The 20,231-nt window shown below is 32.6% G+C and overlaps 1 protein-coding gene across 2 annotated transcripts; it reads right to left on the bottom strand.

Moving 5' to 3' along the window:
* Positions 1-63: 63 nt before the first annotated feature.
* On the bottom strand, positions 64-17,089 carry LOC126745132 (venom protease). 2 transcript variants are annotated; one of them, XM_050452856.1, is made up of 7 exons: positions 16,819-17,084; positions 7,838-7,931; positions 4,728-4,890; positions 4,462-4,667; positions 4,177-4,382; positions 4,062-4,119; positions 64-255 (listed from the first exon to the last, which is right to left on the bottom strand). In XM_050452856.1, exons 1-7 carry the CDS (start codon positions 16,888-16,890, stop codon positions 134-136), a joined length of 921 nt encoding a protein of 306 aa, XP_050308813.1. In that variant the 5' UTR covers positions 16,891-17,084; the 3' UTR covers positions 64-133. The 2 variants fall into 2 exon arrangements, with proteins under 2 accessions (XP_050308813.1, XP_050308812.1); XM_050452855.1 differs by having other exon boundaries at positions 4,462-4,890; positions 16,819-17,089.
* Positions 17,090-20,231: the final 3,142 nt, after the last annotated feature.

The raw sequence follows: 20,231 nt of genomic DNA, 5'->3' as shown, positions 1-20,231 counted from the left end.
AATTTTACCTAAAGAGTCTATGGATCAAAAGACTACTTCAAATAGCTATTGAAATAAAGGCTCTTGACTATTAAATATTTTAATTATTAATATCATTAGTTATACAATAAGGTTAGGAGTAAATATGTCCGGATTAGCCCTGACAAAAGCATCCGTCCTTGGAGGTTTCCAGGATCCAGTCGAGGTAGCGGGTGACTCGAGTGTAGACGCCCGGATAACCCGGTCTGGCGCAACCGTTTCCCCATGATACAACACCTAAAAAAAAAAAATTGAAATTAATTTAATTATCTCATACAGTCAGCACCTAAATATGAAACAAATTGATTTAATAATCGGAGGGTACCGTCAAGGTACCTGAAGTTGCATTGAAAAATGCCTGGAAGGAATAAAATACGATTTAATATTAGTGTACTGGAAACGATAATTAATCCAAACCATTTGCTGAAATAAACCGTCGAAGTAGTTAATGGCCTTTAAATAGTAGAAAAAATGATTTCTGGAATAAAGGAAGAAATGTTTGCACAAATCTCTATCGAAATTCTCAAATGCCTTCTGTGGCGTCAATTTCCTCAAAGGAATGATTTAACATTAACTATAAACACCTCACAGTTAACGAAATATTTCTCCTGAAATAACACCTGTCATCTGTCAAATTGCTAACAACGTCAACAGACTGAACATCAACATGCTACTATATACTAGGCTGAGTTTTCACCAATGGTGACGTATTTAATTAATTACGTAATTTTCTTTGAGATTTTTCTTTCAAATCGAGTAAATTTTCTTTACTTCTTAGTTTGACATTGACAGATGACAGCCAATGACAGATGACAACCAACAGTAGCATTGAAAGAATTTTTCCAAAATCCATTTTCTCAAAGAGACCTAGATTCAATATTACACAAAGTCTCGGTCTCAAAAGTATTTATTAATCTAATCTAATCTAACAGTAGGTTACACGTGTGTCGCTCATATTAAGGGCAACATCAGACCTAAAAATTAAAAACAAAGAAACTAAATATAATAACAACCTTTCCTTTTCTTTGTTTTTTTTTTAATTGTTCAGGTCTGATGATGCTCTTAATATGAGCGAAATACGTGTAACCTATACTGTTAAAATAAATAAATACTTTTGACACGGAGACTTTGTGTAGTTCCCTTTAGATAATTGAATCTAGGTCTCTTTGAGAAAATGGACGACTTCTTTCAATGCTACTGTTGGTTGTCAATTGTCAATGTCAAACTAAGGCGTAAACAAATTTACTCGATTTGAAAGGAGATTCTCGTACGAAATTACGTAATTATTAAATACGTCACCGTTGGTGTAAACTCAGCTTAACAGTACCCAGATATAACAATTGTCATCTGTCACCTATTCAATTTCAACATTATTTGAAACGTCGTGGCTATTATTGAACGTCATCTGTCAACGTCAAACTTTGACGTGAAGCAATTTTAATGGATTTCAAACAAAATGGCCACCTATAACCAAACATTTTGTTATATACTTGACTCGTTGATACTTGTGATTTACCAAGTAACTGACATTTAAATTACTGTAAGAGACAACTAGAAACCTTTGTATTCGAGCATCGTTGCTATTATTGGCTGTCATCTGTCAATGTCAAACTAAGACGTAAGGAAATTTACTCGATTTAAAACAAACAGTCTCGAATAAAATGACGTAACTATTAATGCGTCACCATTGGTGAAAACTCAGCCTAACAGTACCCAGATATAACAGTTGTCATCTGTCATTTTAATTTCAAAATGACTTGAAACGTCGTGGCTATTATTGGAAGTCATCTGTCAACGTCAAACTTTGACGTGAAGCAATTTAACAACATGAATTCGAAACAAAATGGCCACCTATAACCAAACATTTTGTGGTATACTTGACTCGTTGACACTTGTGATTTACCAAGTGACTGACGTTTAAATTACTGTAAGAGACAACTAGAAACCTTTGTATTCGAGCATCGTTGCTATTATTGGCTGTCATCTGTCAATGTCAAACTAAGACGTAAGGAAATTTACTCGATTTAAAACAAACAGTCTCGAATAAAATGACGTAACTATTAATGCGTCACCATTGGTGAAAACTCAGCCTAACAGTACCCAGATATAACAGTTTTCATCTGTCATTTTTATTTCAAAATTATTTGAAACGTCGTGGCTATAATTGGAAGTCATCTGTCAACGTCAAACTTTGACGTGAAGCAATTTAACAACATGAATTCGAAACAAAATGGCCACCTATAACCAAACATTTTGTTGTATACTTGACTCGTTGTCACTTGTGATATACCAAGTAACTGACATTTAAATTACTGTAAGAGACAACTAGAAATCTTTGTATTCGAGCATCATTACTATTATTGACTGTCATCTGTCAATGTCAAACTAAAACGTAAAGAAATTTACTCGGTTTAAAACAAAGGGTCTCGACTAAAATGGCGTAACCATTAATGCGTCGCCATTGGTGAAAACTCAGCCTAACACTACCAAGATATAACAGTTGTCATCTGTCATTTTTATTTCAAAATTATTTGAAACGTCGTGGCTATTATTGGAAGTCATCTGTCAACGTCAAACTTTGACGTGAACCAATTTAACAACATGAATTCGAAACAAAATGGCCACCTATGACCAAACATTAAGACACCACACCTATGAACGAACAGTGAGCACACCTGGCGACATCTCTGGATAGACGTAGAATGTTGGCGAAAGCCCTCGCCGCTAGGAGGCCAGTTCTAAATATTGGCGCGACTTTTAAATCGAAATAAATACAATGTAAATAAGTGTTTCTAGTAGTTTGACGTCATTGTGTTTAGTGTGTAATAAATCACTTTGATGTGGACCGAGATTTTTAATTTACATTTAAACGAACCGTAAAAATGGCACAACACGCAGTTTGGAATAAATTCAGTGCAACATGCCGGGGATTTTAAAGTCAATTGGTGTTTCTCCAGTCAGGATCTCACCGGCTAAATGACTAGTATACCATACAATTTCTAAATTAAGGTCCAAACTTTTCGTCCCACAACTTTGAAGCCAGTAAGAAGACCCATAAGTATTATTGGTTGTCATCTGTCAATGTCAACCTCTCGCTTGACACAAAACAGTTTGAAGGATTCCAAATCCCAAGCAAAATGATACCCTTTAACGAATAAATCGGATATTTTGTAATACCCATTAAATAATTGACAGTTACTTAGTTGTATGAGTAGGTCAGAGATAAGTGAATTTGTCGCCCTACAAATAATACGTCAACTAAACAGTTGACAATTAATTCGTCGACGTCTGTTAGTTGACTTATATTCAAGTAATGTCAGCTAATGTCACTTGTCAATGCACAAGCATCTAGTGCATAAAAAAACCTTAAGGAAACCAACTTTTTCACTCTCGACGACTTTGTATAAAATCAATTGGATATGCATGGATTATTTATAAAAAAATCAGCTGATTTGCATTGACATTACCATGATTAATCCTCCAGAATCTTAAAATCTTTCCTGTAGCGTGATATTAAAAATATGAAACGTCGTTGATGTCATTATAATGGATTTCTTATTGGATCTATTAACGTCAAACTCTCTTTCTTTTGTCGTAAAAGTGAAGGATCGACGCCATCTTGAAAAGCAATTTATGACAGTAAAATAAAATGGCCACCTGTCGCTTGACAGAGAGCAAAGTTGAGCCTGTTTATGCGGACAAAGCATTGTCAGATTTTTGGCTTTTGTCTGGAATTAATTCTCAACAGGAGGAAGTAAAGTTTGATCTGTACTAGAAATAGAACCTTCATGAACAATGATTTCACGTCTGGATCTAAGTTAATTGTTGTTTTTAACTGTTGGACTAAATAACAGGAATTAATTTCTCAGTAACTGACCTCAGCACAGAAATATATAGAGACTATCTGCGTCAGATCTTTGTAGGACCACACATTCTTGGGATGTTGGTTGATCTTCAGATAACAATAGGCTTCTTTAGAATTAATTTGTGACTCAAAAAAATCATTATTTAAGACACAAACTGGATCTACATTAAGTACTCACCAATTAATTCGTATCGCTTGTCGCTTCTTTCTACCACCAGTGGGCCTCCGCTATCACCCTAAATAACACAAAGTACATTTCCAGTCTACTAGTTCCTCCTGTTAAAGTTCCTCACCTGACAAGAGTCCTTCTTTCCCGTTTCTGGATACCCGGCACACAGCATGTTATCAGAAATCATCTTGGCGGAGTAATTCGTTTTCCTGCAGTCGTCATTGCTAATAACCGGCACGTCAACTTCATTTAGGATACAAGACGCTTTACCGTCTTCACTTAGAGTACCCCAACCAGCTGCAGTAGCCAACCTTCCCACGTAATCATCATCTGAAGGAAAAAACAGTAAATGATGACTCAGTTACTATTTTTTCGAAGAAGTGTCTAAGAAAAGTGATTGTTGGCTTACCCTTATTCTGGGGAAGACACACCGGTCTAATATGTTCGGTCATTGGAACTCGATCGTTTAGTCTTAACAAAGCAATATCGTTGTCAAAATTGAGAAAACTGAACGCTCCTGCAACAGCCCTCAGGACAAACCTGGATTCTGGCCGTTTGGTCTCGGTACACCTGTCGTGTTCTCCCACCGTCACTTTTATCATAAACCACATAAATCTGCAGGAAATTAAAAGAAAAAACAATATATGGAGGTTTAGGTGGTTTGGTAGAATATACCCTTTAACACAATGCGCCGCAGTCAGCACGTATCTGTCATTAATCAGCATACCTCCGCAATAGAAACGGTTGAAGTAAGACAGTCTCGCCATCCAGGGAAATTCATTTTCTATTGTTGGCTTACCGCCGACTATTCTACTGTTTTCGTTTCGGATTCCACATTCTACAAAAGAAACTTGTTATTATTCATACTACCATTAGGAGCTAATTGAACCAACAACTAATTATACACTAATTTTGGTTGAAAGATTGGTTTACTTGAATTGAATTGAACCGTCTGAGGTAATCACTAACTTTATCACGATCTAAATTCGCCCGAATATTTACGAAATCCGGTCAATTAATTTTGATTAGTTTGGTTTCAAACGGAAATTATTAGAGCAAAACGTCAAGGCTGTTTCGGCAATCATTTAGTATCGATAAATGTTGGCACTCAGGTTGCGATATTAGGCTATCTGTTTTTTGGGTCTGACGCGGATGTAACGAGAAATATTGCGATCGAAGTATTTTTATTGATTTGTTCATTAAGTCTTCAGTTGCCTTCAAGAGTCATGTTTTATCATCTTGATTAGGTCTTTCGCTATTCAATCCGGCTTCCTCTGAATCTCGCGCGACTCGTTCTTCTTCGGCATTATGTCACTAGACGAGGCAATTAAATAAAGAAAAACCATTTCAGAGGAAAAGAATGAAGAGAGAGATGTTGCATTGCAACCTGATAATATAATAAAAACCCATGTCCCAAATTAAAACACTGACCTACTCCAAAGATGCAATTGGTCTTAAAGTGAAGATTTACAATAAATGTGTCAAGTATTTAGGATAAGATCAAGAGACCTGCAAGGCTACATCCGCAATAACTCAAGGAGGTTTTAACGTAAATTTATAGATGATCTCGCTGTTATGGCTCGGTCTTGCGGCGAGTGAACTGCACTGGGTTGATTAATAATAGTAGAGAAAAGGTCAATAGTACTCAAACTTATCATTGAAAAAGCTGATGAACTAAGGCCAGTATGCATTTTAATGAAAACGAAGTCTAACGTAAACGCATTATTCCTGTCAGTAAGTTTTCTACTTTTGCATCTTTCATTCTGGCGTTAAAGGAACAACAGTTCAAAGTTCAAGAAAATTTATGATTGATGGCCTACGAGATCTCCTGATTTAAAACGCTTTGACTTTTCAATATTATGTTGACCATATTTTAGAAATGAAAGATATGCTTTACAGTATCTTTTTAATATATTCCAGGCAATTGACGTAATGCCCTACTCGTTTCAAGAAACTGAAAACATTTCAATTTTACTTCGGCAGTTTTTGACTTTTTCTGGAAAAATGCATATTTTTTTCCAAAGCCTTTGACCACCTTGAGCAATTCTATTGCCCTACTCCAGTTCCAGGTTATAATATTAAACCTCTAAATAAGTAACCAGCCAGACTTAACTTAAATTGAACATAAAGGTTGTCAGTAATGTTCTGTTGCACTCAAAAACGAAATTGACCAGACCTGTACATTATTGAGTAGCAAGCTTGAGTTTCGGTAAAACTGAGCTGTTTATTTATCTTCAATTTAGAAAAAGGATGTAAAAGAGAGTGAACACTCACAAAGACAATGTAAATTTTGTAATTATGGTGATTTATTTAGGAGCTCAGTGGTCATCGTTTTTATGTAAACGAATTGTAATCTCTGGATCTTTTATTTTAGTATTACAGAACACAGTTCTGGTCCAAGAAAAATTAAAATTAATGGCCGACGTGATCACCTGATTTAAGACCCTTTGACTTTTCAATTTTGCAATGGAAACAAGCAAATTTTTATGTTTTCAATACCTTTCAGGCAGTTGATGTAATCTCTTATGTCTGCCAAGGAACTAAAAGTAATTTTAAATTTATTTCAGGAAGTTGAAGCACTTTGTGACTTCTTTAGGCACACACAAGCAATCACTGTTATTGATTTTTAAACCTTGTCATCTTATTGGAATAACTTTAAAGCTTCCAAATGCGTGGAATAAAACTCTTATTTATATGTAACAAGCTTTAACCAACTTAGAGCAATTCAGAACCAGTCAACTATCTGGAATAAGACTACATCACTTTCCAGTGATGTAGTAAAAAATTATAGCCCCGGCATAAAGTATATTATAAAGGACCACTTAACTGCCTAAAATTGCTTCTTAAAAAACACTAATTGATTTGTAAACATCTTAAGCTTGTTCGACCAACTTTAGAACTTCCAACTACCTGGAATAATACTCTATAGTTAATTGGTAAACAGTTTTAGAGCAGTTTAGAGTCACGCGAAAGACTGTACAGTACTGAGATAACAAATTATAGTCCCAGCATGTTCGAGGTACATTCTGAAGGTCTCTAAACCACTCAAACACCTGGAATAACTCCTTGAATGACCCTCATTGATTTGTAAACCTTTTCAGATTATTCGTTCAACTTTGAGCATCCACATGGGTGAAATAGGACTCTTATTCATGTGTAACTAAGTTTCATTAACACTTTAAAGCAGTTTAGAGCCTGTGAAATATCCGGAATAAAGTTTTACACTATTAAAATAACAAACTGTAGTCCCAGCATGTTCGAGGTACATTTTAGACCACGCAAACACCTGGAATAACTGTTTGAACGATTCTTACTGATTTGCGAACATCTTTAGCTTATTCCGAATAACTTTAGAGCTTCTAAAACAAGACTATATTATTCTCATTTGAAAGCAACGTCACTTCTTTTTCACTTTAAGGAACTGAAAGCATTTTCAATTTTATTCCAGACAATTCAATCACCTTCTGATCTCTTTCAAGCAATTGAAAGCTTTAACAAGTTTTCATTAAAATTGTATTTCCTACAGTTGCTCTGTTGCACGTTTTCTCTTCAAGTATGTGCTTCAAAAGAGATCAGTGTTTTGGTAAATACAGATTTTTCCAAAGCCTTTGCTCCTTTTGCTTTACTCCAGTTTCAGGTTATAACGTTAAATCTCTAACTTAATAACTAGACTTCAGCAGAAATTGAACATACAAAAGACTGAGAACCAATAGGCATCATCGTTTCCTCTTTATCTTAATGCAATAATTGAAGAGTGTTATCTCTTGTTAATGGTAAGTACTTACCGCAATAACATGGCGATGTTGGCGTGTCATGTCGCGGAGGCGATTGGTTATCCGTCGCTCCAAATAATTTCGACACTTGATTAGCAAGAGTGGCCTGGAAAATATTTAACAACTGTATTATGTGTACTTAATAAGTAGAAATCAATTACAGTTAGTAAACAGCAACGCAACATTCTCTATTTTCGATAATATTTACCTCAAAGTTGCCCGAATAGTTTGAAATTAACAGGTGAATGAATGGCTAGGGTGCATCAGATTTTATGGATCAATAGATCGAATTATATAGGTGCATTAACCGTGAAACTTTACCCAATGGTTGTCAATTTGAAATAGAAGAAATTTATCCTCGTCAGGTATTAGCTGAGAGAATGAAAGAAGAAATAATTGCTGCCTTTACTATTCAGACAAATGTTAAGAAGAAAATGATTTATGTAATGTTTCTCGTAAATTTTCACTAATATCTATGACGTATTTTCTTTGTCCACCATAGATATAATACGCCTTCATTTTAGACTTTAGACCAAGACCCACTTTCATTAAAATGAAATTAATTGTATTTCGGAAACAAACAATGGCAAGGTTAAATCCTCTTTCGAAAAACCTGTATTCAAAATTGATACGGCACCGACCGGTTTTTATTTTATTTTGTATGAAAGCGTTTATATGCAAATGCGAGAGCATATTATATATGTCGTGGGAATTGCAAATGAACGTTTTTTTCATAGATCTATTGAGAATCAAAAGAGACTACACTAACACTTGCAACTAAAATAAATAAAGATGAACAAGTGTGAAATTTCAATTCATTTCCTTTTTTTCAAAAAAAGACAGCAATATAAAAACTTCTGGATGCACTAGAAAATATTGAAATAGTAAGAAACGGTGGTGAAAGCCTTCTTGGAGCATCTTCAGTATTAATTGCAAAAAACTATATGTAGATTCGAAAACTGGTGACCACCAAAATGCTAAATGAGAGACTCACTTTATCCAAGATTATATTATTTACTAGGTGCGAACAGTGGTATTTCTTTGAAGATATCTTGAGACCGTCAAGCAAGTTTTGGATGTTAATGTAGTTAACCTATTAATGTCTTTACATCAGCCAATGAAGGAATACCAGAAGGAGGAACTGATGATCTTGGAGTTAGAATTGAACACACCAATAAAAAAAATGCCATGAATTGATTTATGTTGTACTTCACTAAGGCAAGGTGGCACATAGCTTCAGAGAACTAGAAAACTTAACCATTGATTCAGAATAGACGAAGTAGAAAAAGTCTCTTTTTCTGGTTCTCTAATATTAAAGTCTTTAAAAGTGTTATCCAATAACATTAAAGGTGGTTTGAGATACCTATGGGATCATTCTTGTTCTTGTTTCTTCGTAATTGACATGACACTGAACTTAGCAATGGTAGCTTGATATGACATTAAAAAAGAAGAAGAGGAAAGGACCGAAAAGAAGAAGGAAAGAGGCAAAACAGTTTTTCTAATTTATTTACTTGCATATTGATGTTCGTCTCTGACATTTTTTTCTTCTGTAGGTAGCTAGACATAAAAAGAAGAAGAAGAAGACGAAGACGTTTTGATGTATGTGTATAGAGATTATCGCCCCTTGTCTTTGATTCTTTAACCAAAGGGCAAAATATGGTGATTTCTAATGAAAGTGACACTGAACACAGCGATGGTAGTTGGATAAAATGCAAAGAAGACGAAGACAAAGACTCAATTGTATGATGAATATGTGTAGTTGATGTATATGTATAGGGATTATCGCTCCTTGTCTCATTTCTAATAAGAGTGACACTAAGCATAGTAATATGACTAAGTTATGATGCCAAAAGAAAGTTCAGTTGTATATCGATGTTCTTTTCTTCAGGATGAAGTGATGGTGGATGGGCATGAATAAAAGAAGAGGAACAAGAAGAAGATGAAGAAGAAGAAAAAGAAGATGAAGACATTTTAATGTATGTGTATCGCTTCTTTTCTTCTATAATTGGACAAAATATGGTGATTACTGATGAACGTGATACTGAACACAGTGATGGTAGCCTAGATAATGGTACCAAAAAAGGAGAAGATATATAGAAAAAAAAAGATTTTTTTCTCAAAATCGTGTACGAATTTGGAAAAACGCTGAAATGGGTGTTTAATCAAATAGTCCAGGGAATATGTGTACAGAGTGGCCCAAATTCGACCCTCATCATTGGGACTTCGGAAACCGTAAGAGATACAAGGTCGGTTAAATTATGGCAAAGTTGCTAATTTAAAAAATTTCGAATAGTTACGAAGATATCCAGAAAAAACCGGATTTTTTTTTTATGGCGTTATTGAAAATCGTATAATAAAATAAATAACACTTTGTTAAGGGCATTTTTTCCTTTGTACAAGATAAAATACGACGTTTCGTTTTTGAGAAACCATCAACAATTTTTTTTTAAATACGGCCCTGGATTTATATAACCTTATTTGGTTGAACTAGATTTTTGTAAAACCTATGACGTATCGAACTTTTTTATTTTCAACCAATTTAATAGCAAAAATTGAAAATTTCAATGATTTAAAAAAAAATCTAAATACGGACCTGCTTTTATTTTTTTTCTTTTAGTTATAAATAACGACTTATTATTAATAAAAACTGATCCACCCCAAGGTTTGATTTTATAAAATACCTATGACATATCATCAATATTATCAAATCATCAAAACTACTGCAACAAAAATCAAAGAAATATAAAAAAAAGTTTGATACGTCATAGGTTTTATAAAAATGTAGGTCAACAAAATAAGCTAATAGAAACCCAGGGCCGTATTTGAAAAAAAAAGTTGATGATGGTACTTCAAAAACAAAACGTCGTATTTAAATTCCGAAAACGCCATCTTGTAGAGGCGAAAAAGTGCCCTTAACAAAGTGTTATTTATTTTTTTATACGATTTTAAATAACGCCATAAAAAAATAAAAAAGATTTTTCCAGATTTCGGTTTTTTCCGGATATCTTCGAACTTTAAAACGGCATTTTATTAAGTACTAAATTTAGCAACTTTGCCATAATTTAGCCTACAAAGGACCTGATGAATAAAAATCTAGCAATTACTTGAATTGCTTTTTAGCAAAAGCAATTGCTGGATCTTGATATGAATAAAATGTTGAAGCAAATGCTGCGTTTCCTATATGTATGTTATAAATTCTCTTTTTTGCTGTCCTAATTGACGAACTATATATATTTGTTGGCATATCGTTATTTTGTACTTCGTCAATTTCATAATTGATTTCTTCAATAAAATCTTCATCATGCAGATGTTTTGCGATGTTATGAGGCACAACGCAGGCAATTATAATCGATGGTGTTTTTTCTAATTTTGTATTGAAGGATAGGAAATTTTGCTTTTAACTGCCCAAAACATCATTCAATTATTACACGTTCTCGACAGAAAACATTATTTATTTTCTCCAGGGAGTCGTCGTAGTAGCCATCGTCCCCTAATAGTACACATCCTTCTGCGCTGTTCTTAAGGATGTTGTATATGTTAGATTTATTAAAAATTCTGCTATCGCGCACAGAGCCCGGCCATTGGCAGTCCACACTTGTGAATATTTCTTTTTTGCATTACAAGTCGCCTGCACGTTAATACTGGGATATCCTTTTCGCTCTATATATTCATCACCGAACTCTTGAAACTTTGGAATCCTTACGTGTGTGCAGTCTATCACTGCGATGGCATTGGGAAAACGGGATTTCTCTGACCTCTAATAAAGATATTGGCCTTCTCCAAAACTGCATTTATTACCGAAGTGAATGTCTTACAGATAGTGGTTTGGTGAACACCGAGTTCTTCATCTACAGAATTTTGAAAGCCTGGATCTGCCAATACTCTCAGAACTATTTTTATCTTAGTTTAAGGTGATAATGCAGCTCCTTGTCTTTCATCAGTACTATTTAAGAAGTAATTTGCTAACCAGTCAAGTCGATATAACTTTCTAAAATCATCGTCTCTGCAATTTTTACGTACACTGTATATTTTAGTTTTGCGCACAGTCGCATTACACTTAGGTTTGTAGCCACAAATGAACGAATTTACTGTTATCAAGCAAAATGATGCTGCGGTTGGCCTACCATTGCAAAAAGCAATTCCTTAATTTATTCATAACATTTTCAGCAAGTGATAGCAATTGCTTCTAATATTTAAGAAAAAGCTTTGACTAGAATCATTTTCTGACTTTTTCAGCAATAATTGCTAAAGGCAAAAGCAATGACTTCAGGTTTTATTCATTGCTTTTCAAGCAAATACTTAGCAATTGCTGCAATTTTATTCATTAGGCTACTTGTATTTCTTACGGTTTTTGAGATGATGATGAGGACCAAATTTGGGCCACCCTATACAAATTTTCAAATTGGCGAGTTTATGGACATTGTGTCGAATAAATAGAAAAAAAAACAGTATTTTCAAAAAATAGAATACGAAGTAGAGGAAAAAGATGAAGAATAAGGCAGGAAGAAAAACGGTTTTTTGGAATTTTCTTTCTAATTTATTTACTTGCATAGGGTAAAACACCCAATTGTTGGCACTCGACTATCAAAAATTAGCGTCAAGGTAAGAATCTGTTTGACAATTATGTAATATTTTGGTACTTTGGACAGAAGAATTGCCTGTAGTAGATATTTGATTTGTTGGATAAAGCGTAAATTAAAGATAAAAAATGGTTTAACCCATTCTAACCTAACATTTTTTCTCTTTTTTAAGGGTGTCAATTATTGGGCATGATAATTGATGATTTTCCAATTCTTTGGCACCCATGCCAACTATTGGATTTAGCATTTTAATTAGCACTCTAATGATTGGCACCTCCTTTTTATCACACTATTTTGATTTAGTAATTTACTTGCTTTTATAATTTTAAAATGTTATTTGAGGTGGCTAAAAAAATTGTATTAATGTTTGTAAGAAAGGAAAATTAATATTAATATAAGGGTGTACAATATTAATAATAACACGTGTTTCGTTCTTTCTAATGCATCACCAGAATATAAATCAACGGGCAAATTATGTCTAACCTTTAATATTACACTCCTACCTTTTTTATATCTACTGTAACTCCGACTTTGCATTTTTTCTGTAAACTTTTCGAATTTTTTCCTCCTTATAAAATCCCTTAAGTGAAATTAATCTACCTAAATCTGTATTATTTCTAGATGGGAAAAATTACAAAGAAAAATAAAAAAAATGCTATTAAAAAATATAGTGAAGAATTAATTCAGAAAGCTTTGAGCGAAATTAAAAACGGCGCAACAAAAAAGTCTGTAGCCAAGAAGTACCAAATTCCTAGATCTACTCTCCAATTCCGATTGGGAGCTAAATTTTCCAAAGCTAGACCTGGTCCAAATACTTACCTGACTGAAAATGAGGAAAAGCTGCTCTTGGATTCTCGAAAGTCAGAAAAAAGGCTTTCCAAGACAAAAAATTGATTTACAGATATCAGTGAAACAGTTTTTAGATGATGATAAACGTCCAAATCCATTTAAAAATAACATGCCAGGTATCCTTTTTCTTATTCCTTTACACATTTATTTTAGTTGATTTTATAATTTATAATAACCTGCATATTATTTTTAGGTGACCACTGGTATAGGTCATTCTTAAATCGACATCCTATTTTAACTCATCGCACACCAAAAGCAGTAACAAGTGCATCATCTAACGTTTCTGAAAACGATATTAAAAAATGGTTTGGGGATATAGAAACGTACCTAAAAAGTAAAGGATACTTTTCCATTTTGGAAGATCCGCGATGAGTGTATAATGGTGATGAGACATGTTTTTTGTTTTGCCCAAAACTTGGAAAAGTTCTAGCAGCAAAGTCTGAGAAAAATGTTTATGAAGTTGACAGGGGCCAGGCAAAGCAAAATCTAACAGTAATGTTTAGTTTTTCGGCCGCAGGGGATGTGACTCCGCCTCTAATAATATTTCCCAATAAGAGAATATCAAAAACTTTATCAGACAGTGTTCCAGATCACTGGGGTATTGCCTCCACTGAAAATGGCTGGATGAAGTCCGAAGTTTTTACTGATTATATCAAAGAAATATTTCATAAAAACCTTGTGAAACAGCAAATTTTATTTCCAGTTATTTTATTTGTTGATGGACATGCAACACATCTCACCTATGAGCTTAGTAAAGTGTGCAGTCAGTTGCAAATAATTTTAGTGGCTTTATATCCCAACTCAACAAGAATTATGCAACCGGCAGACGTTTCTTGTTTTAAGCCGCTAAAAACATTCTGGAAGTACGGAGTACTAAGCTGGAGAAGAGAAAATCCATATTGCCAATTAGGAAAACATCACTTTGCTCCCATATTGGATAAAGCACTAAAAAATTTAAAGGGCGAGGCTATAGTCAACGGTTTTAAAAGTTCTGGTTTGTTTCCGTGGAATCCAGAGAGTATTGATTATTCTAAATGTCTCGGTAAGAAACAAAGGGAAATTGAACATCTAGAGGAAATTAAAACCGACAAAAAAATCGACTATGATTTATTTTGCAAAATGCTAAATACTGATCTTCTTCAAGAGCTTGAAACCGGAAAAGCTGTCGAAAATCATAAAAATTGTAAATATTTTGACATTTTAAGAAACATTTACTCCAAGCTTTAAATATCTCTATAGTAGAAAATAGTCTTATAGAGGTTGAGCAGGAAATAAATGAATATGAAATAGGGGTTGCAGAAATTGAAGAAAATGTTCAATATCTTGAAGAAGAAATACTTAGCATGCCTGTAGTTTTTGAAATTGCTCGGATGGATAATAATGATGAATTTCCTGAAAGTGATGAAATATTAGAAGACAAATATGATGACATCTTCATCATGGAAGATGGACAATCGACAAATTTGGAAAATATTAAAATTAAAAGTCCTAAAAAAACAGAATCTAAAATCTCGAACGAAGATGTTTACACACCTGAAAAGAAGAAACCAAAATTGATTATATCTCAAAATATCATATTAAAAAGTGCAAATGACTCCGTGCTTGAAACACATAAAAGTGATGATAATGTGGATCCTGTGCCGAACGAATTAAATATAGCACACTACTTAGAAAAGCCTAAAACACCCGAAAGAAGCGGAAAGAGGACATCTACAAGAACATCATTTGTTTTAATTTCCTCTGACTATAAAAAAAAGTCTTCAAGAAAAGGAAGAAATAAAAATTGAAAAGGAAAAAAAGAAGAAAGAAAATGATTTAAAAAAAGAGGAAAACAAGCAAAAAAGAGTGAAAAAACTACAAGCAAAAAATAATATAACAAAAGAAAAGGACAAAGGTGTAAAAAAATTAAATATGTCTAATTACTCAAACATTTTTTCAGAAGCGGGTCCAAGCTCTCAAATAAATAATATACAGGTTGCAAAAAAGAAAGAAACCCATGTCAGAAATTTATTTGAGAGTGAAAGTAAAGAACAAGAAGGCACTGTAAAATTGAACAAGTCCATTTTGAGTCAAAATACCATAACAAAAAATGGATTATGCTTTATATGTACGTACAATATTAGTATCATTAATTTTGGTGTGAAATGTTCAACTTGCACCAGAAATTATCATTATAAATGTTTAATGAAACACGAGATATATCATGACAACTTTGTATGTAAAAGTTGTGATTTTAAAAATAAAACTTCATAAGTTAACTGCATGTTATTGCCCTATTTTAGTTTAAAATCATTTTTTGTTTTTTTTTTTTTTATTTTGTTCTGTGCTAAATTTATAAACTGGATGACTGTTAATTTAGTTAGTCTAAATTTTTAACACATAGGGTATAAATAGTGCAGTATAAGGGTACACAAGGCATAAATAGGTACATTTCTCAATAAATGTTTCTTTTAAAATTTGTTTCGCTTTTATTATTTCAGGTGAAATAGGGTGCCAACTATTGGAAATTTGCTAAATTTGAGAATTTTTGCAGTTTCAACTAATTTTTGATAAATATTTCGAGTTTTTTTTGTTATTGTTTAACTCTTTAGAGATTTTTATTTGTCAAAAATTGTGTAAAGTGTCTCTATTTCATATATTTTTTTTCTTATGAAAAAAAACTTGTAGCTATCTCCTTAAGGTGCCAACAATTGGGTAGTTTACCCTATCGATGTTCTTTTCTGGCATTTTATTTTTGCAAGATAAAGTGATGGTGGCTGTATATAAAAAAAGAAGCAGAAAAAGAGAAAAAGACGTAGATGAAGAAGAAGAAGAAGAAAAAGATAAAGACAAAGACAAAAATTTAATTTTATGAATGTATGTATAATATTTGTCACTCCTTCCCTTTGTTTCTTTTACCAATGGGCAAAATGTGGTCATTCTGATGAATGTGTCTTATGCTGACTAAGATATGATGCCAAGAAAGAAGAAAACTAAATAGATAAAGAAGAAGAAGAACAATCTTTCAAAAAAAACCTGTTTTTTGATTTCTCTTTTTAAATTTGCTTATTAACGTTCTTATCTAGTATTTCTTTAACGTTCTATTTTAATAACTAAAGTTTTGGCATATAGTGAGTGATTTTGCTTTCATAGGTTATGGTTTCATGCTTCTGTTATTGCAAAGATGATGATTATTGGACAAAATGCAATCATTCGTGATAAGCATGACAATGAGCAAAGAAATGGAAGAAGAAGACAAGGAAAAAGACTAAAATTGTTTCAATATATAATGATACTGGCACTTAATTTTGTTTCTTCTAACTGAATTTATGTGGATGTTAGAATCGAGTAAAAAGTTTAATTTTTCAGAGCAGTCATTTTTCAAACATTTCAATTTTGCTGGTTCTACAGTTGAAAGTGCTGAAAATTTGATTGAAATTCAGACCGAATTGAGTGAAACTTATCAAGTCATTTGTTCATTTAACTCGACATCCATAGAACCTCAAACTCTTCTTCTTCTTCTTCTTCTTCTTCTTCTTCTCATATTAAATAAAACAAAAAGTGTCCCTTATAGGACTCACTCACCTCGCAATACTTGCCAAAAACAACCCCTACCAGCAACCACGATACTACACAAAACCTGGTCGACGAACGCATAGTTCACTTAACAAAACGAATGAATGTCATCAATATTCACCCGCGGAGAGAGTCTTTTATTTAATTAGCGACTCGGAATTCATTGAACCTCTCGGTACCGAAGAACTCGATCGGTCTGGGTAACTAACTGTTTATCCATCAGCCAAGAACAGGCAAGTTCAAAGCCGCGTGTCAACAACTATCATCGACGAACGGTCGGTCGGTTTCTTCTTTGTAAACGTTCTTGTGACGGTCACTTTTTGTTTTCTTTTTATTGTCAGGTGGTACCCATTTACCTGGATACATGTTAATTTTTTTAATATCGTTGCTCGTCGATTGTATTTAAGCATGTGAAGGTATGTCCAATTAGAAACATTAACTATGTTAGTACTTCCAATGGACGTAATTTATTCATTAATATTGTCATTTTTCAAGAGCAAAGTTTTAGTATCTTATGCTTGACCACAAATATCAGGTCCAGTTAGAATTTGCTTCGAGGAGTTTGGATATTCTGCAAAGAAATTCTTAATATTATTAAGAGAAGAATGAGATACGCCCAACCTCTTTATATCTGGTCCATGATGTAAAACCAAAAGGACTTATTGACATATACAAGTAAATCTAATGTGAACTTCTGGTTCATGTCAATAGTCCCAATTGATAGAATCCATTCATTAATTATTAAGTTTTTTTGAGATCAGGTCCTCAGTTTCTTAGTTTGCCTTTCAGGATCTCATTCGTGTTAACAAATAATAGCTCTATGAAAGTTTGGATATTCTGCCAGGAAATTCTATATTTTATTAAGAGAAGGATGTAGAAGGAGTGACAGGAGTGAAACCAAAGTAATTCATTGATATTTTCAAGTTTTTTGGTTCAAGAAGTTCCATCAGGATTCTTAAGTGAACTTCTAGCCCTAGTTCCATAATTTCTTCAAAAATTCTTAAATATAATGTAAATTAATACAAGAATATGCTTCAATCACGATTGTCATAACTTTTGAAATCTCTGACCTAGAATGACGTTTTTACCCTTAAACTTATCCTTAGATATTTTTTTTATCATTGTGAAAAAATTTTGAAAATGTTCCAAGTGGTTCCAAAGTTATACTCAAAAATGTCTATTAAAGCATAAAAATCTTGATGTTCCAATACCAGCTTCAAAAACTCCAATTTTGGTGGCTTTTGGATCTTGATGGACAAAATTGCCTCTAATTCAAAAAGTATTTGAGGTACAAAGAACGTTTTAGTATGAAATTATTTGGAAAGAAATTTCCTTTTTTTGCTTATAACTCTTTTAAAAAAATTACAACTATTTCTTAAAATATTCTCTTAAAAAATGAAAATTTATTACGTAAATTAGCAAAAAAATTAGCCCTAACCACGATTGTCATACCTTTTGAAATTTTTGACCTAAAATGACGTTTTTGCCCTTAAATTAATCCTCAGACATTTTTTTTATTTTTGTGAAAAAATTTTGAAAATATTTCAAGTGGTTCCAAAATTATACCCAAAAATGTCTATTAAAGCATAAAAATCTTGATGTTCCAATACGAGCTTCAAAAACTTCAATTTTGGTGGCCACTGGACCTTGATGGACAAAATTGGCTCTAACTCAAAAAGTATTTAAGGTACAAGGAACGTTTTAGTATGAAACGCTTTGGAAAGAAATTTCCTTTCTTTGCTTATAACTCCCTTTACAAAAATCCGACTATTTCTTAAAATATTCTCTTAAAAAATGAAAATTCATTACGAAAATTAAAAAAAAAATTAGCCTCAACCACGATTGTCATAACTTTTGAAATTTTTGACCTAAAATGACGTTTTTACCCTTAAATTAATCCTCAGACATTTTTTTTATTATTGTGAAAAAATTTTGAAAATATTTCAAGTGGTTCCAAAGTTATATCCAAAAATGTCTATTAAAGCATAAACATCTTGATGTTCCAATACGAGTTTCAAAAATTTCGATTTTCGTGCTCTTAGACCTTGATGCACAAAATTGCCTCTAATTCAAAAAGTATTTGAGGTACAAGGAACGTTTTAGTATGAAATTATTTGGAAAGAAATTTCCTTTTTTTGCTTATAACTCTCTTTAAAAAAATCCGACTATTTCTTAAAATATTCTCTTAAAAAATGAAAATTCATTACGAAAATTAAAAAAAAAATTAGCCTCAACCACGATTGTCATAACTTTTGAAATTTTTGACCTAAAATGACGTTTTTACCCTTAAATTAATCCTCAGACATTTTTTTTATTATTGTGAAAAAATTTTGAAAATATTTCAAGTGGTTCCAAAATTATACCCAAAAATGTCTATTAAAGCATAAAAATCTTGATGTTCCAATACGAGCTTCAAAAACTTCAATTTTGGTGGCCATTGGACCTTGATGGACAAAATTGACTCTAACTCAAAAAGTATTTGAGGTACAAAAAATGTTTTAGTATGAAATTATTTGGAAAGAAATTTCCTTTCTTTGCTTATAACTCCCTTTAAAAAAATCCGACTATTTCTTAAAATATTCTCTTAAAAAATGAAAATTTATTACGAAAATTAGCAAAAAAATTAGACTCAACCACGATTGTCATAACTTTTGAAATATTTGATGTAGAATAACGTTTTTACCCTTAAATTTATCCTCGGACATTTTTTTTATTATTGTGAAAAAATTTTGAAAATATTCCAAGTGGTTCCAAAGTTACACCCAAAAATGTCTATTAAAGCATAAACATCTTGATGTTCCAATACGAGTTTCAAAAAATTCGATTTTCGTGCTCTTAGACCTTGATGCACAAAATTGCCTCTAATTCAAAAAGGATTTGAGGTACAAGGAATGTTTTAGCATCAAATTATTTGGAAAGAAATTTACTTTCTTTGCTTGTAACTCTTTTGAGAAAATTCCAACTATTTCTTAAAATATTCTCTTAAAAAATGAAAATTTATTACGAAAATTAGCAAAAAAATTAGCCTCAACTACGATTGTCATAACTTTTAAAATTTTTGACCTAGAATGACGTTTTTGCCCTTAAATTAATCCTAAGACATTTTTTTTATCATTGTGAAAAAATTTTGAAAATATTCCAAGTGGTTCCAAAGTTATACCCAAAAATGTCTATTAAAGCATCAACATCTTGATGTTCCATTACGAGTTTCAAAAGCTTCAATTTTGGTGGCCATTGGACCTTGATGGACAAAATTGGCTCTAACTCAAAAAGTATTTGAGGCACAAAAAATGTTTTAGTATGAAATTATTTGGAAAGAAATTTCCTTTCTTTGCTTGTAACTCCTTTAAAAAATTCCAACTATTTCTTAAAATATTCTCTTAAAAAATGAAAATTTATTACGAAAATTAGCAAAAAAATTA

Source organism: Anthonomus grandis, chromosome 15 (genome assembly GCF_022605725.1).
Source record: "Anthonomus grandis grandis chromosome 15, icAntGran1.3, whole genome shotgun sequence".
Taxonomy (NCBI): domain Eukaryota; kingdom Metazoa; phylum Arthropoda; class Insecta; order Coleoptera; family Curculionidae; genus Anthonomus; species Anthonomus grandis.
The sequence above is the reverse complement of the archived record's forward strand: the minus strand, read 5'-3'. Positions and strand labels throughout refer to the sequence as shown.

What these genes read in the sequence shown, in the direction of transcription:
- LOC126745132 (XM_050452855.1), bottom strand. Translation starts at nt 16,890, where the DNA reads ATGCGTTCGTCGACCAGGTTTTGTGTAGTATCGTGGTTGCTGGTAGGG. An exon ending in AACATCGCCATGTTATTGCG is followed by an intron (nt 4,891 to 7,837) that starts GTAAGTACTTAC and finishes TTTCTTTTGTAG; the next exon opens with AATGTGGAATCCGAAACGAA. An exon ending in GAAAGAAGGACTCTTGTCAG is followed by an intron (nt 4,120 to 4,176) that starts GTGAGGAACTTT and finishes TGTGTTATTTAG; the next exon opens with GGTGATAGCGGAGGCCCACT.